The sequence below is a fragment of the Platalea leucorodia genome, assembly GCF_965183815.1.
Source record: "Platalea leucorodia genome assembly, chromosome: 6".
Taxonomy (NCBI): Eukaryota; Metazoa; Chordata; class Aves; order Pelecaniformes; family Threskiornithidae; genus Platalea; species Platalea leucorodia.
This window is the reverse complement of record NC_138828.1, coordinates 56,562,482-56,590,375: the sequence shown is the minus strand read 5'-3', so window position 1 is coordinate 56,590,375 and position 27,894 is coordinate 56,562,482. Positions and strand designations below refer to the sequence as shown.

Below are 27,894 nucleotides of genomic sequence, written 5' to 3'. Positions count from 1 at the left end.
AGGCTTAGGGGTGAATTCAGCTTTCTAAGATGTTTAAAAAAAAAGTTCACATTCTTAATCCCAAAACAGAGTTCAGCTCCAAGCCAGGAATGCTTTGGTGGCAGTGGGGTTTTAGTCATGACATATGACATGTCATTGACTAACAGATAGCTCCACCGAGGTACCAGTTCAACACAGATGGACCAGCCTGGATCCTCCTTTTGAAATCGGAAGCCCCAAGCAGCCACATCTATGCTGTCACACAGGCTGTGCTATTAGTCCAAGATTGCCAGTGAAGATACTATAAAACCTCTGCTCCTGTGTCCTGTGCTGTTGGCATCCTCGTGCACCCTGTCACTACGTGGCTTGGGGAGGAGGGCAGTTTGGACATGCAGTCACATGCCAAGATGCAGAAAATCAGTTCTAGTTCCTGAATGATAGCTCTGCTCATGGAGAAGGTCACAAAATGCAGCTGGCTGCTCTGTAGTCCAGGGACCTTGAAGGCAGATTACCCTAAAAGGTCAAAAGTGTTAGAAAAAAAACAAGACGACCCTCAGACCTACTAGTCTGCTTCCCTACAGTGAAACAAGCCGCGTTGCAGCTGATCTCAGAAGCAGTATTCAGAGCAGAATTTAAACTATGACAGGCATAAGAGATCTGCAAGACCAGTGTTTATCCTTGTGTTGCAGGACAGCCCAGTTCTGCCAGATTTGTCAGAGAAATAGCTCAAGGAAAAATATCCTTGTCATGCTGCCAGTGCCAGTGCTAAACTAGGTTAATTGTCAGAGAGATGCAGAGGTCGGCCAAACTTGCAGCATATGGCCTGTGTGGCTTAATGTCAGACGAGAAATGAGAGTCTGTTGCTTGTGAGTAACCACCGACCTTCTGCAACTCCACCACCTTGCTCCTTCCTCCTACACCACTGGCCCTCCAGGGCTCCCCTGGTGCTTTCCCCTCTCTGGTCCCCATCCCAGAACCAGCCTCTGAGTGGGATAAGGTTTGCCCCCTCCCTGCTCCCGTTACATGGGCAAGGTATGTAAGCACGCTTTTTATGAGCGGCCTACACAAAAATCAGACATGACTGAGACATAACTCATTCATGAAAAGAAACCTTTCGGCCAGCCATAATTACTGCATTGCCTTTCCAGCTTGGCAGGGTTTCACTTTTTTTTGGCTGGCTCAGGTTTTACTTTTGGCAACAAAAATGTATTTGTTGAGATTGACACTGGCCAACGTCAGCCTCTTCCAAAGGTGTGAGAATGCTCCAGCCATGTGAAAACGTGCCAACAGAGGAAAAGGTCTAATTCTGATCTCAAGTGTGTGTAGGTAGCTGTGAATGGAGTAAAGGCGAGTTTCACGCATGCACAGAAGGCATAAAGCAGGGTCTTTCTCAAAGTATAACTGAAATGCCAACTTCCATTACACACAAAATTCCTAGGCAGAATCAACCAATTCTTAAAGCTCTCAAAGGGTTTTTGGTTGCTGGAACTGTCCCAGACAAATTTATTTTTGCACCTAGAATCACAGCGCTGGGGAAAAACATGCTAACTAGTAATACTTACTCATGCCATGAAAATGCAACACTCTCTAACCCAGGTGGGGAAAGGTATCATCCCTGGGAGAGGGTGGCAGAAGGTGGGGGGGAGACCCAGACCCCACTGTCATGCGAAGGGAAAACACCACGTATTTGGCAGAGTGCAATCAGTCCTCGGTCAAAGAGTGACAGGACCTAGAATGGTTATGGTCAGCGGGAACAACTACTTTCTGCTGCACCTCCTATGCTAGCAGCGCAGTCTGTATCAAATGCTCGTGAATACAACACTTAACGTGATCAGAAAATTCATATTGGGCACCTCAACACCATGATTTTAGATTACAACTCCTATACTTTCAAGAATAATACAGTATATTTGCGGTTCACCTACATGGGCTTCTGCTTGGGGGCATTCAGGCCATATTTGTACTAAAATGTCAAGCTTTACTGTGCAATTCTAAGGGCTGGGAATATGAACATATGTGCAAGAAGATGACCTTTTGCTTTTTAAACTGAAATTCTCACACAAACTCCTTCCACTGCCTGGCAGCTATGCTCCCAACCCATATGGCTTGTGGCAGCACGAGGGATGGTCTGCAGCTTGCTCCCTAAGTCCTTGCCAGTGCCTCCCCCTCTGCACGTTATCAGTACAATGGGGACTTGTGTTGGCAACACCACCCTACCTTGCTCGTTTGTAAGAAACCCACAGAGCACAGCAGCCACACTCAGCCCTGGCTGCAGTGTTCTCCCGACATGAAGTCTGAGGATCTCCCACACCTGCTGGGGACAGTGGACTCCGAGTCCCGAAGCTCCTGTGGACACAGCACTGTGCGCACGAGCCAGGCAGGAGCCAGGTTTGCTGGTGGAGCGAGGTCGGACACAAGGCAGGGAGGGTTCAGGCTGGGGAAGCAGCAGTAGCTGTTGCTGGAAATTTGGGAGAGATCCCAGAAGTCTGAAGGAAAAACAGCTCCTGGGAGGATCGACTGCCCTTGCAGAGAGCTTGGGGAGAAACAGAAAGGGAGCCTGAGAGTGCTCAGTGCCTGCTGCTCCTCTGTGCCGCAGCACCTGCTCATACTCGATGCAAGATAATATCCAGATCAGAAGCTTTCCCAAAGAGGGCATTGGAGACAGGGAGAGTCAGGACTGCGGAGACTGGCTTTCTTGCTTCCACGCAAGATGTCAGAATTTGCCACGTTTCTATCCTGGCTCCTTCGTGAAGCTCTAGCATGGGAGTGAAGCTAAGGGGCACCCGTGCCTTTCTGCTTTAAGTCACCTTAGTCCTGCTTTCTCTGAGAGGCATCCAATTCTAGTACATTGGAAAAGGTCCTGCAAGGAGCAGGGATTTGGACTTGATGATCCTTATGGGTCCCTTCCAACTTGAGATGTTCTATGATTCTATGATTTTATCCGAATGTGCTTTGTTCTGGCTATTTAACGCAGATATCCTAAACATTTCTTTTATATTTTCATTCAAGAATCTTTCCAATTCAAGCCTTGCTTTCCAACACTTTCAGCTTTAATTAAGCTCACAGCATAACTCCGACACAGATTTTCATACATGCAGCTTTGCACAGAGTAAGGAGGCCAACACGTGGCTTTTGCAGTGGACTAACACACGAGCCCAAAAGGCACTCCAGGCTTATCAATTTTGTCACAAATAATGCGTGCCCTGTGCTCCCCAGCCTCTGTACAGCTAACTTCACAAGGACAGACTTGAAGCCAGACGCAAGTTTCCCCACCGAGTTGAACAGAAATTAAAGTTGGCTGCACGGTTAAGCTCAGTGCTGGTAGGGGGCCAGGAGGGTGCACCTAATACCTTGACCTAAATTGTGCTTACTGTAAAAAAGACGTGGCCAAGGACACTGGGAGACAGCTGACGCTTGCGTCTCTTCTTTTTAAATTGAGTGAACAGAAAAACAACATTTTACTGGCTTTTCCAGCCCAAAGTGCTGTTTTGAAATTTAAGAGAGTACTTACGGTATAAAAGTTATATGGGGAAACTTGATCCAGTTAATTTGGTGAGATCCCTTTGACTGTTTCATGTAAAACCCAACAGAGGTAAGAAAAAAAGAAGGAAATTTTCTCATGCGGGAGTAGGTTGTGCATTTCACTCTAACAAACAATAGAGTTTTTAAAAAATGGCTTGATTCAAATTAGCAGGGTGGATCTAGCTGGTGGATTACCAGCAGTGACTAAGGCCAGGAGTTGTTTAATTCTTGGAGGGAAGCAGCGCCAGCAAGCGCGGCTGCCATGGGCTCCCCAGTGCTCGACCTGTGCTGAGCACACGCGATGCCCGGCACCCTCCCGGGCGCTCGCTTGGTCAGCCCGGCCACATGCCGAAGGGGGATTAGGTTGGAAACCACCCCACCCTTTCCACGTGACTGAGGTCCTCAGAGGGACAAGGTGAGGTTATTCACTGCCTAGTCTCCCATCCTCCTTCCCCTCATAAACATATTTCTAAGTGGCCCATTGATGCCGAAGTGCAGAAAATCCTTCTACTGAGAAATACCCTGCTGCACAGGTCCTGCTTTGAAGTGAGAGGGATAGTGATGGAGATCAGCATCCCTTGGTGTGAACCAAGTGCCACCAGTTCTTCACCCCTGGGAGAAGTTCCTGCAGTGGCCACAGGCTGCCTCTCTGCCCACACACCCTGTTTTTAAACCAGGGGAATAACATACCCTGACTCAAAAGAATGCTTGGGCAAGTATTTCCTTTCTGAAGATATTTTAAATAAGAAAGAAAGAGAGCAGATGCCTGTTGAAGTAGCTTTACAGGGATATAAAGGAGAAGGCACAGACCCTGTACTGGGGTCTCCTCAAGAGCCGTGCATACCCTTACGATGCCGAGAGCCATGGGGCTGGTGTGGCTACATCCTGCTCCCTCCCAGACATTCCTTGAGGGATACCTCACAGATTTCTCTTGTCCTTCCACCAGGTGGTTCCATGGGTTTCCCCTCAGGAGGGAGCACCCTGGCTTACCATGGGCTGCTCTTCATGATTTGGCTAAGAGCAAGGACAAGAAGCGCATCTGCGCCGAGATCTTTGCTGAGGCCAAGGGAAGGACAACAGGCAATTGCCAGGGAAGTGGTTTTAATGCAGGCAACAGTGTCAGGAGATATGTATTTGCTTGCTGAGAATACCTGTAATTATCAGACTGCTAATAGAAAACTAAAAATAGCAGCACCCAACATCTGTCCCATCTGCCCCACTGCAACACATCCACACACCTCTCTTTCCTACCCGCGTGGCACCCAGCTGAAGTGCAAAGGTCTGACACAGCCTTTCCCCGACTTCATTTCTCCTCTTCGACTCTCCTAAAATCTCTTTATTTCTTAGCTGGATTCCAGAGCCTGCATCTCCAGATGGGCTTTGGGCTATACTGTAATCCCTATTTCCCAAGCCACCCGTTCCGCACTTAGGAAAAAAGATGCCCTGGAACTAAAGCAAACCTCTGCAATGCAACACAAATAACCTAACTTTGTTTGAATGGAGTAGAAGGGAAGAGACGTGCTGTATGACTGGGAGAGCAGTGCAAATCTCAGTGCCCTTATTCTTCCTCCTGTGCCAGCACCAGTGATGGTAATGACATCCCCAAAATCCTCCAGCTCTTCCCTTGCTGCTCACACACCCGCTGACGCCCTCCTCCTCCTCGGCTGGTATCTCTGGTGGCTGCTGGCCAACAAAATAATGAGTCCCGACTGAGGCCAGTATTTGTAGTGGCCAGCAACCAAAGATAGTGTGATAAGGAGAAAAAAAAAAAAAAGTTTTCCGCTTACAACGGTCTAGTTTTGAGCCATGGGGAAAGCCATCAGATATGCTACACACGGCGGTGGCTTTTCAGTTGCCTGTGGGGAAGGATTTATGAAGCTGCCTCTGTGGGCTTTGGGGCACAAAAGGCCTGGGGCAGTAAACCTGTGCTCCTAGGTGCCAGGCTGTCCTGAACACTGCTGCCCATGCTATCCCACTCACAAAACTTTGCATGAAAAACATCCTGCATGCAAGTGCCTGAGCAACCAAAGTAGCAACCTGTAGGTCATAACATTCATATTAACTGATTAAACAGGACTGAAAACAGTATTCCTCTTTTTCTTTCAACTGCTGCTATTAGAGAAGACCTTGAATCCATCCCACAGATTAATACGTCAGTATCTTGTGTGGCATCCAGCAGCAGCCAGAGGCACTGAATACACATGAAGGAGGAGGAGAAATTCCTGAAACGAGCTCAAACTGCCCGGCACCCTTTTGGATTACGTCAGCCCCAGCAAATCCTGCTTTCTGCTGCCCCTGCGAGAGATGGAGCGTTGTGCGAGGTCCTGAGCACCGGCGCCAGGTAGTATTCAGGGCTGGGCATTGGGGAGGGGACGTGCACCTCCCATTGCTGACAACTGAAGATGCACGTCCAAGCCCCAGCCCACACCCAGTCCATTAAGAACGACTGCTGACATCCAGTGAGACTAACATCTCTGTGGGTTAGAAGGCTAAATAAATAAGAGACGAATAGCTACTGTACGTCGTAGCCCTTTACCCTGGGAGAATCAGTGAACCTGAATTCCCCAAGAAAAGCAAGTAGGCTGCATCTGCGTCTGTGCTCTGATTAATCTCATCAGTTTGTTTTCCTGGAAATTAGATGTCCCAGATGCCATTGTTTCCATTATACGTGTTCATCTGCTCTGTTTTGAGCTTGACTGCTCCTGTAGCCTGCTTGGCTTAACTGTTTGTTTTGTTTTGTTTGTTGTTTTTGGTTTTGTTTTGTTTTTTTTTTAATTTTAAATTAACGTTCTTAAACAAAATACCAGTTAATTAAAAGTGAGGGCATAGCTGCAGCCCTCAACACCAGATTTGTTAAATGTTTAAAAACACCTATGGCGTACAGAAACCCTGAGCAGTTGTACTTAGCGTGACTGAATTATTTATAGTTGCCATGCATATCACACAGGACTTTCAAAAGGGGACTTTGTGTTTCAGCAAAACATTGCTATTTTTGTCTGACAGTAGAGACAAAATCATTTGGAAATTAGTCTCATTGGTACTAATCACAACTGTTACTAAAACATTCCCACTGTAGGCGTAATACAGTCATTTTTCATTTTTGAGCAGATTTAGCCATTTCATTCATTATCTCAAGGAAGATCTTGGAGCTTATAATTTGTTAAAACACAAACAAAACATAATTAATTAAAACATACTGGAACAAATATCTGTTTCTATTCATAAAAGCCCTATTAACTAGTACGATAACATTCAAGAACAAATTGAACTAGTATCATTTATAGACGATACCACAGAATATTTGTTTTATGGGTTGCAAAGATCAGCTATGGGGTTGTTTGAGGTGGGGTGTTTTTAAGACATGAAGACATATGCATGGATTGCCACATTTAAACTCGCATTATAGAGAAAATAACATTCCGCTGTGGGCAAAAACACAAATATGGGAAATTTCTTTCCTGTCTCAAGTGAATTATTTCTGGTGAAAGGCTTCTCAGCGTTTTGCTACAGGCATGCAGCTTTATACACAGAACATTATGCATGTACACACAGAGAGTGCTCTACCGGGGGTGTCTATCCTGATGCCCTCCTCTATGCCCAGCTCCCCTGCAAAGCTATTTATGGAAAGTTAAGAAAAGACACAGATTCAGAAATGGAAAAAAAAAACCAAAAAAACCAAAAACCAAACCCAACAACCACCCAAAATGTCGGCACAGAAAAGCAAGTTGATAAGGAAAAACGCAGCTTCACTCAGTATGTCTCAGCTGCCTCCAAAGCAGAAAGCAATAGGGACGTACTGCTATTATTAGCCCTCCGGATGGGAAGCAGCTAGTTCGCAGCACGGTATGAAGCTGTTGGAAAGACATTGCGGGATTTTCTTTGCACGTACGCACACGCACAGACACACAGGCAGACAGACAGACCCCCCAAAATGCAGGTGGTGAGCCCCTTCCCGCCGCTCGGGTGAGACAGACAGACAGAGAGCACGACGCCGGCGCGACTGTGCGTACTCACAGCTCGGAGTACAAGAAGTGCAGGTTGCCCACATTGTCTATGTAGTTTGCAGGACTTAGCCAAGGTAGGACCAGTAACAGGAGAGCCTTCATTTTCAGTGCAGGGCTGGCACTGCTGCTAGGTTTCCTCCTTCCCACCGTCTCTCTGTGCTGGTGGGACACACAACGTGAAGCTTTTGTGCCAGCCAAGCCCCTTCTAAGCGAGCCTTTCCATTTCAACGCAATGGTAGCACATTATGAATCGAGCTTAAATCCCTTAAACGAAGCTACACTGCAAAAATCATTGACCTGTAAGAGGATTACTCGATCTGACTCTCAGATGGGTAGATGTGAGGGTTTAGGGACAGCACAGCGTGGTTGGCGAGACAGTGACTTATGCTGCAGAGGAGAGCGATGCTCGGGGAAGAGACCTGCCTCCTGCAGGATTCAGAGTGGTTCTTCAGAGGCAGCTGGTATGTTTACATCACTGCCCACAAGCAGATGGGTTACGAGCTAAACTGCATCACAGAAGGGTGTAGCTGTCTGACAAGGGGGGAAAAAATGCCCCCTGTGGAGTTTCAAAGCAGGCGATATCAGAAGACCACACCTTTTTAAAGTAAAACACTGCAAAAGATCACAGCCAACTGCTGGCTGTTTGCATCTCAGTCTGAATTCCCCAAATCCAGTCAGATGTTTTTGTGCAATCATAAATCATGTAATAATCCAAGGACATGTCTATTCTCGGTTTGGTTTTTCTTTTTTTCTTTTGAAGGATGCAAGAGCAAACATTTTAAATAAGGATGCTTTTAATGGACTACTCCATGGTAACTGGTGTTTAAAAAAAAAAAAAAAAAAAAGAAGTTCTCTCATCAATTACAAAGCATAAAACAGCAAACTCACCTTGTCCCATCAGTGACCTCGTCTCTGATCAAGGCAAGCTTTCATTTTCTCTCTGAGAACCAGGATTGGTCCGAGCCTGAATCATGCAAGAAACGCAAGGACTGCCGACTGCCCTGGCGGCTCTAGCAGAGTCTACTTTAATTTATTCACTGAGAACACAGATCACGTTCAGTCGAGATTTCAGATGGGCTCTGAGCTGCTCTTGCTGCAGGCACCGGATTGTTTATGATTATTATTTTGGGTTTTTTTGTTAGCAAAGTCACACACTTTCTCTCCCCTCTGTTGATTTACCAGAGTTAAAGAGAACAACATCAGCTCGATCTGCTCTGTGCCTGGGCATGCCGGAGCCGGTGCCTGAAGAGCACAATGCCCTTCTCTCCCGCCCTGCCATGAGGTTGAGGTGGGATGGCGAGCGAGGTTTCTGCATTTCTGGGAATTAGGTTACGCAGAGGCATAAGATACCTTTGGCAATAATTAACAATGCTGTACTTGAAAAAACATAAAAGTACTGCACAGTCTCTGAAAGCACAAGGTTGCAGAAGTCCCCCTTATGGGTCACTCAGAAAGTTCCTTCCTAATTCTTCCCTCGGGTGGGAATGCCAGGGAGGATGCACTACCCACCCCCGGGAAGCTGAAAACCCCAGCAGCAAAGGTTCCCCATGATGTCCTACTCCCCTGCCTCTGCCCTTTGGCGTTAAGGTAACTCAGCCCTCCAAACCATCCTAAGGAAGGAAAATCCGTGTCATGAGGGGCAAAGAAGAAGCCGCCCAGCCTATGTAACACTGCCTCATACTGCACTACTTTATTAGAGGCGTTAGGGTTTGATGGGAAGGGAAACCACTGCTCCATCTCTCCAGCCCTCTGCTCCCTGGGTTTGCAAAGCCAGGACTTGGTGGGGGGAGCCTGGCACAGTGGAGGAGGGACAGCAAGAGGCTGTGGGAACATGTTACTAAGCCAATTCCTCCTACCCCTGGCTGGGCTCAGGCCAAGTGAGCCAGAGGCACAGGATCTTGAAGATCCTGAGGGGAAAATCCAGGCCACGGACATTCAGTAATAAGCACTGGAATAAAACTTGCCAGGCTTTTAAAGGATCAAATCATGGTTTACAATACTGCAATTCTCCAAGGCACGTATGTAAAGGGTTTCTTTACTACTACCTCAAGGAGGAGAAACCAAGACACTGGAGTGACTTGCACATGTCCATGTAGGAGAGTTGACACTAGAAATCAGGAATTGTGCTACTTGTATGGCTTCTGTGTAAAAAAAAAAAAAAAAAAAAATTCCAATTTGCTTATTTGTTGTGTGAGGGGTTTTTTCCTGCTAGTTTTATGGCCACAGTTCCATCACCTCAAAAAAATGAAGACAAAAAGGAGGATCTAAAATAATTAAGGTCAGCTATATGTAGCAAAGGGAAAGAGTATTTGCAGTAGGGGATCAAGATTTTGTGGTTGGAATCTGTAGAGAAATGTAATCTCAGTGACAGCAGCTCACAGCAGACTGTCAGTCGCTTTACCTGCACTACTATTGAAATCTGCATTTGAGGCATGTCAGAGAAGTACTGACCAAAGGCAGAAAATTATAAGTAACTTTGCTAATTTTCTCCCTTAGCAGCAGAAAGCTAACCTTGCAGCTCACTGCTGGCCTGGGCTGGAGGCTGCTGCCACCGCCTCTTATGCTATGAGACAGCAGCACCCTCAACAGGGAAAGCCAGGTCCAGAACTGGGTTTGGCCCACCCAAATCCATGAACACCAAGCCTTAGTATGTGAAAAGTGGGCTTTTGCCCTCTGCAAGGGGTTTATTGCTAATGGTTTTTTTCAGCTTTAATAATGCAAAATGGTCAATATCTTTTGGTTGGTTAGACCACCGTATTCAGTGAATAAATTCCTCATGAGAATCCAGGTGGTTTAGAAAAATGACATCACCAGTTCAAATGGGGATGTGTTTGAATGGCAGGCTGCAGAGCCATTTCCAGTTATGGGCTTCAAGACCCAGAAGCCTGCAGCCATGTGAACACACGTCCATGCTCTGGCTCACCAGCCTGCTCTGACCCTCAGCATTACCACGTCTGTGCAGGAATGTGCCCTCAGCAGCAGCCTGGAGCCCTGCGCTGGTTGCCCAGGGCTTCCTCCACAACACACAGGCAGATACACACACCTAGGGACACAACTCTCACCCGCAAACCACAGGGGAAGTCATTTCACTGGACAACAGATACAGCCCACATAAAAGGGCATCTCTTAGACCCCACATCTCTTCAAATCTGCGGTGCTGTTACCTGGACTATGCCAAAGCATTTGTCTGCTGTCAGAAATCACAGCCCTGAATGTCTCTCTCAACTCTTCTTCCTTCATTTCAAAAGACAGAAGATGCAAGACAAAAGCAGCAGCACGTGCTTTTAGCCTGCAAAACAGAGGATCATCCGTCACCAGTTCTCTCCTTACAGAGGAACCAAACTGCTCCCTGGAGATGTCTCTCCCAGAGGCAAGAGAGAGGGTGTCCTGGCCACCAGAAGAGGTAAGCCTGGAGGGCGAGTCCAGCCAGGGAACTCTTCGACACCGTGTCAGAGAAGCTGAGGCTCCGTGAGCCCCACGATGTGATGCACGGTAAGTGCTCACCTGGAAGAAAGGAGCGCTTGGCTCCAAAGACCAATACCAAACCGGAATATTTTCTGCTCTATTTCTCATATAGGTCATTTGCGATTCAAAAAAGGATTGGAGAAAGGGCAATTATAAAATCCTTAACGTACTACTAAAATATTTATGATAGCTCAGCTTCCCAAAACTCACAGATCTCTTCGGATGACTAAACACACACTTCCATTATGCAGCTAACCACAAGGTATCCACCCAGAACTGCTAACGATAGCATGAAGTACCTTGAATGCATTTGATTCTAAAAAAAGAGATATTGTCAAGTAAATGCATTAAATTCAGCTCTAAATTTATGATACTGTAGGCATTCATTGGGACTGAAATCTATAAATCTTTCTTTATATTAACTGTCTATTTTAATCAGCACTAATTGAAGACACTTTTTCCTCTCCTTAAGAAAAAGAGTGAAAAAAAGGTTTAGCAACAACAACTTACTGGGTTTGGAAATGCTGTTCTAGGTGACCGCGTTGCACGACCTCTGAGCAGTGTTCTGTGAAAGGGCAGCTAACCATTAGCTTGTCCAGGAGGTTATTCACTAGTATGCTGGACTTCCTGCATGTCTGGAGAATCACAAGCTTGCGGTCCATGGGGCAGAAGTCCTTTTCCACGAGGAAGTTCGTAAGGCAGGCTGTGCAGAAGGTGTGACCACAGAGCGTGTCTAACGGCTGAAGCAAAGGTTGCAGGCAAATGTGGCATATCAGATCATCATCTACTTCTTCGGTGTAGCTGTACAAGTGGTTTTCTTCTGGTAAATGCGCTTGGCCGCAGGTAACACAGAGTGGCGGGGATCTATCCTCCATTTCTTCTTCTTTCTGGCTCATAATCAGAATTGATGCAATTCAAAAGAGGGCAGACAGAAATACCCGACCTGTTTTCTATTCGTGAGAGCTGCAGCAAGGCTTGTGTGCCATCAGACCTGTGGGGAAGAAAGCTGAAGGGTTATGTTCTGGACTGTTTTCTCTTACCATACTTACAGTATGTATCTGGATATGAAGTACTCTAGCAGGGTTTAGGGAAGGATTGCATCTTTGGGATAGGAGGGTGAAGCAAAGAAGTGAAAAACATTTTTAAAAGAGAGGGTTAACTCCAGGGACTTCTTTTCTTTTAAATCTAGCTCAATTTACGTAAGTACTCTCATTGTAAAGAAAGCTATGAAAATAGGAAGAATAGTACAGGCATTTAGAGGTTGAAAACCTTAAATTAGCATATAATTGCAGTTCCAGTCAGCTGATTTTGTGGTCACACTACTTCTGCTGGAAAAGCAGCATCATGTGTGGGCAAACATTGCAAGACTGTATGCAGAAATACAGGTAAGAATAATGGTTACTGGCCAAGCCGCCTGCTCAGCACCGAGAGGAAGAGCAGGAACTTTACCTAACACACACCAGCGTACAGACACTGTACATGCAGCCGGAGGGAGGACACTCTTGGGGTCATGAGGATTTAGAGTTTGGGACCCTCTAGACAATCCTCTTCCCACAGCAGCAATGGATCTTTCTGATTTTCAAAACCATTGATTACAAGACCCCATCTTTTACATTATGCACAATGGTGTTAGAAAAAACATACTTTGGGAAGAGTTCAGATCTTCACTGTCTTGTCTCAGGGACCTGGCACGCTGCATTCAAAGCTTGTCTGCTTATCCCCCCATGGCACTGCTCTGGATGCCTCAAGTCAAGCAGTTATAACCATCTGCACCAGCATAACCAGCTCAAAACTTCGTTTTACTTCCCAAAGCACCAAATACCTCATGTGCTGAAGTGAAGTCCGTAACATGATGCCAAGTACTGTATCACTCAAAATTAGGCCTATTCCCTTCATAATTTGTGTTACAGAAACCCAGTACATCCCTAACTACAGACCCAATTAGCTCTGGCCAGAGCACCTGCCTGCTGGTATTTTAAAGATGTAAACTCTGTGGGTGGCAGCAAAACTGAAGAGCAATTTGTAGTTTTTACTTGATGAACCCCGACTACTCGTTGGACCACTTATGTCTCATTACATCTATGCTTATTTTGATATACTGCTTTGAAAACAAACATGAAGATATAAAATATGCAATGGCCTAATTACTACTCTTCTTTGAAAATGTAAATCTTATTTGCTGCTCTGCCTTAATGCTGTACCCTTCCTTCCAGCTTGACTTAATTTGCTGAGACAACGTGTCAGCCTCAGACACACACATTTGAGGGCGAATGAGGGAAAGAATAAAAAAAATCTGACTATGACAGAGCACATTTTCATATAAAATAAAACCTTATTTTTATGCAAAGCTCATGGGCTCTAAACCTGGGAAATTAAACTTTAACATGGCAGGGTTTTTCTGACATAAAGGTAAAATGATAGCCCCACTAACTCTAACCAGATGCTTAAATGTCAAACATTCACTTCAATGCTTTGCTAGATCCTATTCTTATGTAGCAATTATGCTAAGTGGCTGTATTATACCATGTTTTGCTTGCAAGACCAAGTTCTGCATAAGCTCTCTCTCCTGATTAGCAGTAGCTTCATTTGAATTAAAATCATCGCCTACTAGAATTCTTGCAAATATTTAAAACACTCTATACTGTGGCAAATGTCTCCTTTTGTAAAAATATTCACCAGAGCTTTATGAACAGCTCTTTGTGAAGAAATAAACATCTTTCTGTAGTGCAGAAAACAGCTCTACCTGCTATCTTAGTATAGGAATTAAAAACAGTATTATTTGGTTCTACTAAGGTGACAAACAGCAAAATGAAACAAGAGAAAAGATGATCATGAGGCTGAGGTGGGGACTGTTTGGGCACTGCAAGTGACTCCTGGTAGGCAGCTCTTGGCCAGCTTCTCGACGAAGCAGGGTGACTGCGAGCTGGTGTTTGGTCTGGGAGTATCCGTGTTTCACAGAGTGAGAGGGAGAGCATTCAGCTGATCTCCGCATCCCTCGCTCATGGAGGGAGCCCATCCGAAGTCAACAGGGCTGCTTGCAAGAATAGCAATACGCAGCTTGGGAATTTGCGGGATTGTGGCTTTAAAAATAACCATAAAATGAATTAGACATCAATAAAGCATGACAAAAATAGCATTGCTTTATGAACTTTGGTTTTTCCTACATTTTTGAAATGCCTTGCACCCGGGGCAACCAGGGGAGTGGGCAATATCATGCTGTTTCTCCACTCTCCTGCCATGTCCCCTTGTACCAGCACACACAGGTGGGCCCCTATGGGTGCTCTCCCCATGCACCACGCGCCAGAACACGGCCAACCCCAACATTTTGTTGCCTCATGGATGTTCCCGAGGACAGAAACTCTTGCTTCCTGCTGGCAGGAGACCCAACACGCAGCTCCCATCAGCGAGCTTGCTGAAAGCTGGACCCAAAGCCCTGCTCTGAGGCAGGAGCAGCCCGCAGGAACAGGAGCACGGGCATCTGAACAGCTCTAACGGGCATCTGTGCTCTAACCCTGAAAGTACCACTTCTCCGCTCCCACTTGTACAACACATCAACTCCCTTGGTACGAATTAGGTACAACTGAAAACAGTGCTACAGCTCCAAAGCAACTACAATTATTTCCGCAATGACAACAGAGGAAGAGTGGCATTGCTGCCCTAAGGCCATGTTCTGCTGCAGCAAAAAACAATGCGAGAAGACCCAGCGGACACAAAGCCAGACTGTCCTGGCCACATTACAGATACTCTTTATGAACCTGACATGCTAATAATGCTTTGCTACTGAAAAACTGCAGGTGCGGGGAGCTGTACCTGAATTTTACAGTGTTTACATAAATTACAAATACTTGCTACAGGGAAACAAAAACATCCATGTTAATTAGTAACAGGCATTGAATTTTTAGGAGGACTAAATTCAAGTCCTATGGCCTCTGTTATTTAGAAAATTTAGACAAGATAATAACATAAATTCTGGAAAAAAAAAAAAATCTATCAGCCTCTTCTGGCTAATCTGGTCCATGTTCACCTACAATGAACCTTCGTAAATTGCTGCACATATCAAGCAATAAAATGATCGCCGCCTGTCTTTGCGAGGTGATTATACCACCGCAGGAGTTAGCATGGAGGGCGTGCGATGGAGCTGTCGCACGACAACAGACAGATTCGGTCAGAGGCAGGTGTTGTTTGCAATCATTTGTATTTATAACATTTATGTGCTGTCATAACAAACTACATAAGTAATTTCATGTCCTTTTAGGAAGCTTATAGCCTTGGTGTTAAGCTTTGCTAACGGTTCCTTTTGAATAATGTAGACAAGAGGGAAAACAGGATTTAAAATTGATCTGCTGATAACCAGTGCATATTTCTACTTCTATTAACTATGAATAATAAAATACAATTTGAGCAAGGAACCTTATACAGGTAGATGGTAAACCACAGGTAAGTGAAAAAAGGCAATTATTACCTATTACGTCTCTCCTTTGAGGTCTGTGCTTGGGTGAGGAGAGCGGGAAGAAGGGGAGAGGAATCCTACATCCCTCTGCAGTCAGTGTCAACACCACTGGCAACCTCAGCAGGGCGAGGATGTCACCTTGGCAGTCTCACGCTGGCTTACCGCGAGAGCCGTATTTATAGGAGCTGGTTGCTGCATGGATGATTGGCAGGAGGAGCTTTTAGAGGTGGTGGTGGTGCCATGCCCAAGAAGACAACGCCAGCGTTTGCCACTTTGCTGTTGTGCAGGAAGTTTTCAACAACTTGGGTCCCAGATTTAGCATAATTGTACAGCAACTAGCACAGCTTGGCTTAGATAAATACAATTAAATACTGATTTGTAAGAATTTCACAGTGTCGTGCCCAGGAATATGGTGCAAATGATGAAGGAAGAACATTGTTATCCTGGATATCCATATTGCCAAGCTTTGAGCCACAAGCTGGAATGAGGATGGTCACATCAAGGCATGAAATAACCCCTAGGACTGTGACTACAGTGAAAGCCAGTATCATGGTAACATTTTTTTTTAAAAAAGTTACCCAACAGACTGCACTGATTTGAAGGAGTTTGCATCTTACAGTCTTCACTGCTTAGGAATTTGCAGCCACTGGAAGTGTTTAAGAGAATAACAAAACAAACCCAGACAAAAAGCACGGTCAGTAAACATGGAGAGTCAGTAGAGAGAAAGTCTTTCATGTTCTTGCACAGCCAAGCCTGTAGTTGTCCCACCCCAACGAAGCATTTTTAAGCTTAAATCCTGACTTACCATCACAGTTACACTGGCAGCAGTGTTAGCAAGAGGAGGGCTCAGCGAGCAGAATGGCAAAGCCCCACCGCCTCTGCCCAGCCGCGCTGTCAAATATTAACCCAGCAGTTCAGGAGGCTGCACTTGGAAGTAGCATGGCACAAAGTAGAAGAAGCTTCAGGTAGCAAAAAATGAGCAACCAAGGCTAAAAGAGAAAGAATTAAGTGGTGAAAGATAGTGAGGAAGTGGCTAACGCAGGAAGGAATAAGCAGATGCCTAAAGGCCAGAGAAACAGTGATGCGGAGCCTGGAAGGGCAGCAACCGGCTTAAATCCCAAATCATGAAAGACAAGCCAGTGAATGGGCATCACTGAAAAATGAAGGAGTGACACAGATGAGCTGCAAAACAGCTAGATGAATTTAGCTCCAGGTGCTCTGAAGTAGCATGGCTCGAGGATAATGAAATCCTTCGAGTCAAGGGAAAGGGTGGCCAGCAGGCAAAAGGAAAATGGATTCTGAATAGTACAGTAAGATCACTAAATACGAGTTGGTTTTGTTTTGTTTTTTCTCTCTGTGTATTTAATTAACACATTTTATTAATGCTCCTGTTTTATTTTTGGACTCTAAGCATGTGCATAACAAATCCTATATTCACTGATTAGAAGGGGATGACTTTTCATGCCCTGTTTCTCTGCCGCACAACAGCGTAGGAGGTAGAGGTACTACTAACAGAGCTGTTGTGCTCTTCTTAGCTGGCCTGTGATAACAAAGCTGTGCTGCATTCTTCCCCCAGCGCCCTGCATGGGCTGTTATCTCCTATGAACGTGCTCCTCTAAATGAGTCACGGCCATCCTTTAATGCGGTTCAGCATGGCACTGTATGGCCAAAGGGGCTGGTCTGCAGGTGCGTAAGGAAACTGCTCCATGACAGCAGTATTGCCAGCTGCTAAGTAAAGTTAGATGCTCGTTATTCTTCCAGAGATGCTTTTACCTGGCCTTCCTTTCACCCCACTAGCTGTGAGCATGCTTCAACCAACATCTGCCTTTCTTGATACTCGGCTTGTTTTGCTGAGAGCCTGGAGACTGCCATTTTGCTTGTTAATGTTAAAAAATACCCACATAAAATTGCTAGGAGACTTGGCACCTTTCACAGTCACAGAATTAACTCTTCAATGAAGGCTCAGCCCAGCTGCCAGTGGCTAGACTTGGGCAGTCAGGAGATGCGGGCATTGTCCCCATCTAGTGGCTCACCCACACCGGGGAGAAGAGTGGATCACAGCCAGGAGGGAGGAGAGGTCCTCCTTCACCCTCTAGCAAAAATTCAAAACCCTCAGGTTATGCAGAATTAGCTGTGACAATACTCAGGAGAGCATAGCCCTTACTACTCCTGTGAGAATCCAGGTTACAAAATCACTCCACCTATTTCTTATTCAGAGTTTTATAATGAGGCATCAGGTTGAACACTTAAACAAAACTATTTGCCATTAGTTAGAGAAATTTTAACACTGTTTTAATTTATTATCTTTCATCAAACTGTCTTTCCTGGTAGCAGGCCTCTCAGCTTTCCTGTTACTGTGTTTCGTACCACCAACTGCTTTTCTCCAACTGAAGTTTTTTATAGATTACACTGCCTTTGCTTTTCAAGGTAGTACTTATTTTGGAGGCCATTGGGCAGCCTGTTTGTTTTACAATACTAGACAACAGTTGTGGAAAACATTATAGAGTGACCCATACTCCACTAACACCTATTATACAGTATTTTCCATCCCAAAAGACAGTGATTCACATTCCAAAGATCTGGTTAAAAAATATCATATAATAATTTGCATCAGCCTTGGCATAGCTGCACTTAAGGCCAAAGGGGTGAGTCAGTCTGCCTAGATTTGAAACTTTGTTCAAAGGAAGGTTAAAAAAAAATACGGTGCCTAAAACCTTGTCATCACATCTTAGGATCAGCGTTCCTCCTACGTGTTTCTTTCTCCCCCCCCACTCCCCCCTTATTTTTAAATCTGTTCTACCTATAGAAAAGTCACAACATTTTCTTTCTGTCTGAGGCATAATCAGTAGTAGACCATCTCCAACAAAGATTTGTTATGGGTAGAGGTGAGATGCATACCTCCAGGTAAAAAGTCAGTAGCTGGAGAAGATTCGGGGATCCCGGAGATATTGATTTAGCAGATAAGAGTTCAGCTTGACTTTTAAAATTATAGGGAAGACTGTTAGAGCTGTCTCTTAGAGGAAAACAATTGTCTTTAAAAGTTCAGCACATCAGTACAGAATGTCTCTGAGACAACAAACAGGAGCTCCAAAACCTCTCCTTTGCCTGGCCCCAGCTTTAAGACAGCTGGTTTTTCAAAGTTATTATTAGTCAAAAAGTCCTTCTCAGAGCTTATAACAATCAAAGCACTTTGCAGAGCCTTTAGTGATGAAAGGCATTTCCAACTGAAGAGAAAAATCCAACAGTACAGTACAGTAGGTGAATAACCCTGACTTTTTAAGTTGTAGCTCAAGCTGTGAAGCTTAACAGAAATGTCATACTGTGCCTGCACGCACAATAACTTCAAAAACCAGAACCAGATTATTTAAAAATAAAAACAGTTTTCTCTGTGGCTCATGCTGGAATTTACAGAATAAACCAATGTTGGAAAAAGTTTTTTGTTGTGGAATTATGTATCTGAAACGTCTGTTAGGAATGTATGGAAATATACTCTGCTTTTTTGTCTGTCTCTCTCTCGCACGCCCACGCAAACCTGAATTGCTCTTTCTGACGATTTCATGGATACAGAACTTTACTCAGCATGTTAAAATGAAAAAATTCATCCCAGAAGTAATATGAGAATATTAGGAACAGCTGGACAAGATTCGAGTGAAGAGAAGATTTGAATAAGACAGTACGTATCCTCAGGTTAATCTACCCACAGTACAAGGAACATGTCCTATGAATGAACTCACCTTAGCAGAGGTAGTATTTCCGAGAAGACTTGTTGCTGGCATGCCTCTATTTGCCAAATACTATGTTCGTTGAGGTAATAATTTCTGTTTCTTGCTTTTTTCGAAGTTCAGTAAAGCCAGACTGGAACCAACAGCTTATGCCACAACTACAAGCTCAGACTCCAAGCCCAAAGATGAGCTGTAGCAGAGTGGGCAGGCTGTGGGTAACTGCTTCCCAAAGGCACACGCTCTACCTGCGCAAAGGAAGTCAATCATGCGGCCGAAGCCAGACTATGTAAGCAATTATGATTGACTCCTGAAGTGCTTCCTAAACATGTGCTCATCCTAATTAACATAATAAATGCCATCGGCATTTCACATACTAAATTATAAAATTGTCTTGCTAGTTATGTAACAAAAGGAGCGTTACTGCTCTGATTTGGCTGATTGCCCTGGCTGACTTTGGCAAGACTGACAGCCTCACAAATACCACAAGCTTGCTTTCAGCCGTTTGACCAAATCACAAAACTGTATTTCCGTGGCTAGATAACCCCAGCTGCCTTTCAAGATGCTGGTAGCTAGGAATCAGTACAACAGTCCATGCAAACTGCGTGAGGGAGTGCGTCCCCAGTCCTTGCTCCAGGTGTGTCTGCTGTGTCTCTGTGATGGGAGACACGTGTCTGCCCACCCTTCTCCTGTGTTTCAGAGCAAAGAAATGTGGGCTGCGGACCACTGTGGAGCTATGGTCTGCTCCAGCCAGGCATTACTCAATCCAGACAGGCTAGCCCCCAGGCATATACGGACCCACGCTGGGTACATCGCAACAGTGAGACATTACACAAAAACCTTGCTATTACAGAGTAAAGTGCAAAACTTGGAATAAAAGGCATTTCTTTAAAATAAAATAAAGTAAAATGCTCTGTACCTTCAGCATGAATTTGGTTCCTGATATTAACTCCATAACACTGCTTCTACCCTGTTTCCTAAAGAAATAGGGCAGTTCTGCACTTTTTCTCTCTCTCTCTATGGGTCTCTTCATCCATCCCTGCTCTTTTTCTCCCCAGTACCTTTTGGATTCATTTTCCAATTTCAGCCCACTCTGACAGAAGCCTCCATATACATTAAATTATCACAGTTCCCATGGGAATAGGTAACTGGGTAGGAGATAGAAAAAAGTTAACATTCCCACAAAAAGCAAGGCTGCAGAGTGAACCCAAACCATACTGGATATCAGTGAAGACAGGCGGGAAAAAAGAACTATGCATAGCCAGCCCTCAAGAAAAAACTAATGTTGGAGGTACACCATATTAGACAAAGCCACAGGGAAATAGTGTTTGCTAATTCTTCTGCCCACTGAACCCTGATATGTAATCGAAAAAGCTTGTTCTTTTGATTCCCTTCCCTTCCCCACTTCCAGCTTCCATGCCTTACAATGCACAGCAGCACAGGCACTGAGATGGCCCATACCATCAATAGAGGGACCTACCTGAACAAAAAGGTTTCTCCCTAGGCATGCCCCTTGCTTTCTGACTTCCTAATGAGTGGATGTACTTTTTACGATGTTCCCAAGGCCAAATGCACCCAGCCTCTTTGAGAAGAGCAAGATACCCCTTCCTCCACCATGCATTGTTCAGCTACTGTCCGAGCTGGCCTAGCTGAAATTGCACAGCAAAACTCCCTGTGACTCTTGTCCATCAGGGGAAAAAATGACCCTCGGTGTGACTGCAAGCTGCTGCCAGTATGCAAGGGTAAGGGGCTAGGGGGTACTGGGGAGTAGGAAAAAGGCGCTGATCATGCTTGAGGCAGATGGAAGGCACGGCTGGATGGTGGCACCCTGATTGCCAATGGTGCCCATTTAGTCTCAGAGAAGACTTACTTGTCGTGATTAAAATGTTTTGCTCACCATGCTTTGAAGATTCTGTGTCTTCAGACAGGAGGTAAGCAATCTTGTTGACTTCCTTATATGTGCGACTGAGAACATTTACCAAAAAAAAAAATCAACCCACCCTCAGCACCCTCTAAAATGCTTTAAAGCAGCTTTTATCTCTTTTGTGGTGCAAACTCCATTGTGGTTTTGCAAGATGACATTTATGTTGGTAAGATGAAGAACGACCTGCCCAACTCACTCGCAGGTTTGTGACGTGCAAGCAGCTCAGCCAGCACAAACGCATCCTGAGAGCACCTGTACGTCCCCTGTTAGATGTTCACTCTGCACAGACAAACACAACGCAACATAAAATCGCTGCAAGAGCTACAGCATCTGCACGAACAACGTGGCATGCTGACCACGTGTCCTCTATGCAGGCCTGCCCTACTTAACTTGAAAATAACAACACCATACACAAAATGAAATGCATGGGAATGTGAAAATCTTAACTTAATACAGCTTCACAATAAGTCTTAATCTCTCTTTCCAGTCCTCTCCCAGGGCCCCAAGTGGGTCAGCAGCGAAGGTGGGCGATGCTACCTCTCTGCCCCCTCAGTGCCAGGGGTGGGAAGAGCTACCGAAGAGGGAACGAAAGGGCAGGGACAGAAAGCAGCGTGGAGGAGTTCTGCCCCAGAGCACATTGAAGCCTTACACCTCACCCTGCCTCCCACAGCAATGGTGCCTGCCGCCCTCAGACCACACAGCATCTTCTCACATGTGACCATGAGATAACATTTAATAACTACATTTGATGGATAATCCTGCTAATAACACGTAATGAAGCAGAGCCGTGCTTTAATTACACTGTGCCTTTACAACTGCTCCTCGGATGCAGGAGTCTCTTAATGCTTGACAAACTGCTTAATGAATTCTCACAACACCCTGTGGGGACCTTTTTTAGGAGCAGCCCACAGCGTGGTTAGGTGAGCCGGGGAAGGGGCAGCTGGCTGTTCCCATGCCACGGGGCTGGGCTCCCGTGATGCCGATGCCCAGCCTCCATCACAAGAGTCCTTGTGCAGCAATGTGGCCACAGAGATGCTCTCAGACCCGATCTGAGGGAAAGACCTCACAAACTCTTGACTTCTAGGACTGCATCTTCTGCTTTATGAATATGCACCCATGGGGGGACAGCAGCAGCTTGCAGCAGCTGGCTCCCCAGTGTGACGAGTCTAAGCAACAGAAGCGAATATTGTAGGTAAAACTTCTGGCCTGTTGCACTCAATGGCAAAATTAAGCAAATTCAATGGAGCAAGGATTTAGTCATCTGTATCTCAGTTCTCCTTATGTTGCACCTAACTCCAGTACTACAATTTATATATAATTATTATTATTAAAGATTATATATATGATCTATAATTTAAGTTATAGGTCTGTAAATGTCTACAACTTAAATTATATTTGTATCTTACTATTTCCTTCTCCTGCCACTTGAATTCACAAAAAATGACTGAATAAACGAATTCTAACCAGAAAAAGTCTCTGTTGAAGAACTCTATGAAACAGTGACACTCTGCTCTTTAAAATAACATAATCCGAAGCATTGCCTGCAACCCAGTCCCAGGGTGAAGGCTGCTGGGGCCCAGTCCCATTCAGGAACCTGGAAAAAGGAGGGCACAAGCCTAGGCAGGGTAGTCAGCAAGTAAATTTCAACAACTTTGGATATAGCCCAGAGGCAGCCTCCTAAATAATGGGCAGACACAGAATATGTAGCTGAAAAGAGAAATTTCAGGGGGCAAGAAGAAGAAGTTTGGATGAGCTTACAGGCATTTCGCAATGCCGAGTGCTGAATTTCACATTTAAGAAAAATACACTGTTTGAAAGAGGGCAACATATTGCACGCTGAAGAGGCTGAACCCAGCAGCCCAACTACTGTGGTCTGACTATCAGTTTTCTGGTGCTAACACTGGTTACTTTTCGGGTCTTGAACAAACAGCATACAATCTTTCATTCAGTTATCTCTCTTATGAAGTAGTGCTGACAGTGCCCATTTATATCTGCTGATAGTCTCTATTGCTCATTTGGGAGTGAGCTGTGCGCTAGAGCTTATAACCGTCTTCCAAATGGAAAGGACTGGGGAAACACAAAATATTCAAGGAGGACTGAAAGCAGAGCTCTAGCTAAGGCTGTGCAATAGTTTCCATGCCAGGGCACCTTTTTGTAGCAGGACAATGACTAAGATCCCTGTCCAGTAAATGCCTCAGCAAATAAATTTTGTTTATTATAGTGATCAAGCTGTCAGCTACCAAAACACATCCTCTAGAGCCTGGGTCTGCCCTCATCTGCTCAGTGCTGGGAAACAGCATCCCTATGTATGGTACTGCTCACCGGACTTGATTCATCACTGCTTTAATTGGGGTTTTGTGGGAACTCCCCGACAAAGTCCATTGCTAATTAACTTGCATGTGTTGCTGATGGCCTTGTAACATTCTCCTTAAAATGAAGAGGCTTACTAAGGTTTTGTCAGCCAGGACACACGAGTGACACCAGCCTCGGAAAGATTGTTAAGTCTTTGGCTGAATTAATACCTGCTTCCAGAACTGGTTCTGTGGGTGTGGAGGCCAATTGTGTGCTGCTTAATCCTGTGATGAGAAACCAATTAGGAATTACGTGCTTAAACTGTCCTGCTTCCTGCATCCCTCCACATGGTCAGATGTGATCTGCTGCATGCAGGCAGGCAAGGGGATTTTTTAATTCTTTGAAATTCCTCCTACAAGTTATAGCTACTTCAGCACCTCAGACCCCTTTAGACTGGTTCTAAACTGCTATATTCTTTTAAATAGCAGTCGTATGACTAGATGACACCTCAGACCGAAACTATGAAAACCCAAAGCTATGCTACAAGTTTTTTTCCAGCACTGAGTTCTACTTGCAAAATCCTGTGTGAACTGATACTGTTAAATATATAGCACAAAGAGCTACAAACAAAAATTAGCTTTGAAGGAGAACAGCAAATAAAATGACAGCATTACCCATATTTTTTAACATTAGCATCTCAACAGTATCTATACCATGTAGGCATGGAAAGCAAAAGACAAGAAAACATGGACTAGAATTATATCCGAAGTCAGATCAAAATTTACCTGCTTTCAGACAAGCCATTTTCTGAAAAGATGCATCAATCCAGGCAGAGAAGTAGCCATCAACCCTTAATAAGAAATTACTGGCACATGGAAACCATCGTTGTATTAAGGCTCTATTTTAGTAAGAATGTTGCAGGTGTATTGAAGTAAAACTGGAGGACCAGGGAGAGGGTTGCCAGGAGCCACTAGACAGGTAGGAAGTTTCAGGGTGTTCAGTTCCTTGATTCCCTTGTAAAGGAGTAATTGATGTTTACTCAGAGAGACAGCAACAGTATGCAGTTGGAGGCGGTTGTACATGATAGGAGCTGCCAACTAACCGTTCCCTGAACATTTACCGAAGGTGAAAGTTTCTGCTTCTGTGTTGAGTCTCCTCAAATCACATGATTCGGGCAATGATCTTTTTTACAGATTCAGTTTGAGCCTTTGGGGAAAGCCTGGGAAAGATCAACTGCATCTTTGTGCATCCCAGTTTCTAGAAGCAAAAATTCCAGGGGAAGAACTGGATGTGCATTGCAAACAAATGCCAAGTCAGGCAGCCTTGCATGATACCAGTGTCTGGCCATTTTAACCAGAGAGGGGCCTTGTTAGCTCCCCAAAAGGCTCTGGCAACAGAATCCCTCAAAATCAGCTGCAGGCTTCCGTGAGAGGAGCCAGGCAGGCCAGGCGGCAGCACCCAGCCGTGCAGACAGGACTGACAGCTCCAGAAGTACGGAACTGCTTCCCTCCAGCAGCCAGCCTGGAGGAGACTCTGCATTTGAAAGCCTTTACTAATTTACCTTCCTGCTGGAAACAATGTTGCTTGATTTCCTGGTTTGCAGCGAAATGAAGCTAATCTATCATCTCGTCCTGCGTGCAAGATTTATTCACGTTTTGCAAAAGAAAAGCTATGCTGGGGGAAGACGCCAGCGTCTTCAAACTTCTTCCAAAAGACAATTCAATTTTCTCTTCTGATAGACGATCACAACCCAGAGCCAGGAACATTCCTCTTTCCAACTCTGTGCTACAATGAAGTCCTGATGCAGTTAATGCTCGAGCACATGGGCTTGGAGCAGCCCTCCAAAAAGCAGAACTCGTGTGAGCGAAGGGGAGGACAGTTGTACAGGACCACGAACAAGTAAGAGAAATTAGCAGCAGAAGAAAGAATATTTTCAGGTGGCAAGAAAAAGATAACTAAAAGACAAGCTTTCCCAGATTGATTCAATTTATTTTTTTGGAAAATATATGTAGGCTCTGAGGTTTGGGGTGGAAGAATATAAAATAGCAAATTAGTAACAGATTACTTCCTTAAGAGGAATTTTCAGTCTCAGGAAAGTGGATGGGAGTATTGAGGATACAACTCCTTGCAAGGCAGCAGCTTTCCAAATGCCTGACAGTGAATCCTGGCTTTCATTTACAGACCAGCATTTGTGTTTTTCTGACAACAGTGGATAATAGACAGTGCTGTTTCAATAAAGTGGTGGAGCTGCCTTGATATTGTTCTGCATGAACCTGAATGAGCAAAAGAAAACCCTTTGGAGGGTGGGATGAACAGGGAGCTTCATTTCTACAGGAGACTGTGGGAAAACGAGTGCCTTCTGTAGTGCCCTGTCCAGTCACCTAAGGAATTCTTGCTTTTCCTGCTGTTGGAGGAACCCTTTCCTAGCCATCAGGCACCCGGGGAAAGCATGAAATGCAAGTCTAACATGCACTCCTTTCCTGTTTTTTATGTTTTTCCTTGGTAGATGTCAAAGCAGCCAAGAGCTTGATGCAAGCACTCCATCCCTAGTCATTAGAAACACCCTAAAACATTCTTAGCTTTAAACATTTTAACAGGCCCTGATGATTTATGTACTTGCACCTCTTGCCTACCGAGTACTTTAAGTATATACTGTATATATGTCCATGTATCCTCATCGCAGTCCTGGGTTCCATATTGGCACATCTGTTCTTGTACGTGTTCTCACATGAACGATTGGGATCATCGGTAGAAATGAAACTTATAAAAAGTTATGTGTATTCATACCTATTGACAGGTTTGCAGCCATTGCATATATCTGTACTGAATTACAAGACGATTTGAGTTAAGAACTGAGTATAAATTTAAGTAAGTAGAGGATAACATTAGCTAAAGATAAAAACTAAACCAAGTTCTTTTTCTCTCCTCACCTCAGTTATATGCGCGCAGGCTGAGGTTCAGACCCACTCCCTCCTGCTGCAAACCAGGGCTGGTTTGTTTGCCAGAGCATTTTCTTCCACCTTTGCTTCTCTGGAACAACTTGCGCCCAACTTAAGGGTAAAAGCGAGAACAGCACAAAAAACAATACAAGTCTTTAAACTCACGTGTCTGGCTTTACTGTGTCTCTCATCCACTGCTGGCAGAGTCCTGCAGGTGTAAAATCGCCGGGCTTGGGCAGGCGGCGGCAGGCAGGGGCACCGCACTCAGCTTTCAGCCCCGTCTCTGCAGGCAGAGAGCGGCTGGCGGCCGTGTCAGACGGGGAAGCCTATGGCATGACAGAAGGTACAAAGAAAAGCTGAATTGCATAAACCTGAGCAATTTAAGGTTTAGAAAACCACACCCTCCCGGTCATTTCTCCAGATAAGCCTGTGTAGGCTGCTCAGACAACAGTGTAATTTGACGCTTTTACTTTTCTTTCCGGCATATACCAAAGTTCATTTTCAGTTTGGCTCTTCCTTGCTTTTCTTTTCTTCTTTCAGCCTTGTAATCAACATGGTTCAAATTTAATAAAGTCAAGTGGACCATCTTAAAAATTGCTTCAAGATGAAAGATGCCTGTTAGCTTTCTCCTCAGAAAAGGAAGATGAGGCCTGCAAGCTCTAACCTCGAGTCCATGCTTCAGAAGCTGGAACTTCACCTTGTTGCTGCACACCTGAAGTTGATGGTGAAGACTTGAACCATGTAAGAGCAATTTGTAAATTCCGGAATCAACTGGCTAAAAATACAAGCTCTGCTGATTTTCTGAACATCACAAAATAAAGACTGCTTTAAACCCTCTTATCCAGTAATTTTCAATTTAAAAAGTACCCAAGAAAGGGGTAAGATGTTGTACTGCAGATAAGGTGTTGTACTGCTGCACTGTAATGCAACAGCTGAGTGTGAATGTTAATTACAAAAGCAGCGGCAGCAAAAGATCTTTTTTTCAAAAAATATTTTCTATGGAGGAAAAGAAACCCTGATCTGCCAACTACATGAATCATTAATAAATACAATGACTTCAGCCATCATAAGCATTTGCTCCTAAGGAAGGAAGTGTTATTCAGGAAGCAAGGCAGCTTCGGAGATGGACTTGAAGCAAGCAACTGCAGTATATGCCGAAAACAGGCGGAAGGAAATCCCCAGCCTCTGATATAAACCTCTATGGCTACCAGGTCTTGGCCTCCAATTCATTCTTACACAAGTTTGTTTCCCTTCAAACATTTTAAAAACATACTTGCTACTTGTGATTATAAAATCCCTTGTTAAATATTTATTTTAAGAAATCATTAAGGGACCTGTCAAGTCCTACCAGCAAGCGTGACAGTCACGCCCTTAGCCTGACAGATGCCTGTTTGCAGTGGTTTTTGCCTTTCCTGCCCTGACAGCACAGCACCTCTGCTTCGAGTTGCTTGAGGAAACCTGGGATAGGTCCCCGCCAAGCCAGCCTGCCGGTGCTCGGTGCACGGTTGTCCAAAACCCAGGTGTGTGCCGTCAGTGCCGTGCTGGAGCTGGGTCCCTGTGCAGCGCTGAAATGCTGCTGCTCTTCCCCCGGGATGGATGC

General features: G+C 44.9%; 1 protein-coding gene across 2 annotated transcripts in view; it reads right to left on the bottom strand.

The window, feature by feature from the left end:
- The window catches only part of LNX1 (ligand of numb-protein X 1), a gene marked incomplete at its 5' end in the record, with an annotated part of 68,665 nt that extends 56,799 nt beyond the window's left edge, over nt 1-11,866 (bottom strand). The window contains one exon of one of the 2 annotated variants that reach the window (XM_082314795.1): nt 11,481-11,866. In XM_082314795.1, the coding sequence (XP_082170921.1) occupies nt 11,481-11,866 (386 nt within the window). Of the gene's footprint in view, nt 1-7,515; nt 7,608-11,480 lie in introns of those variants that run through there. The other variant, XM_082314796.1, reaches the window with a different exon arrangement.
- Between the last annotated feature and the right edge of the window lie 16,028 nt (nt 11,867-27,894).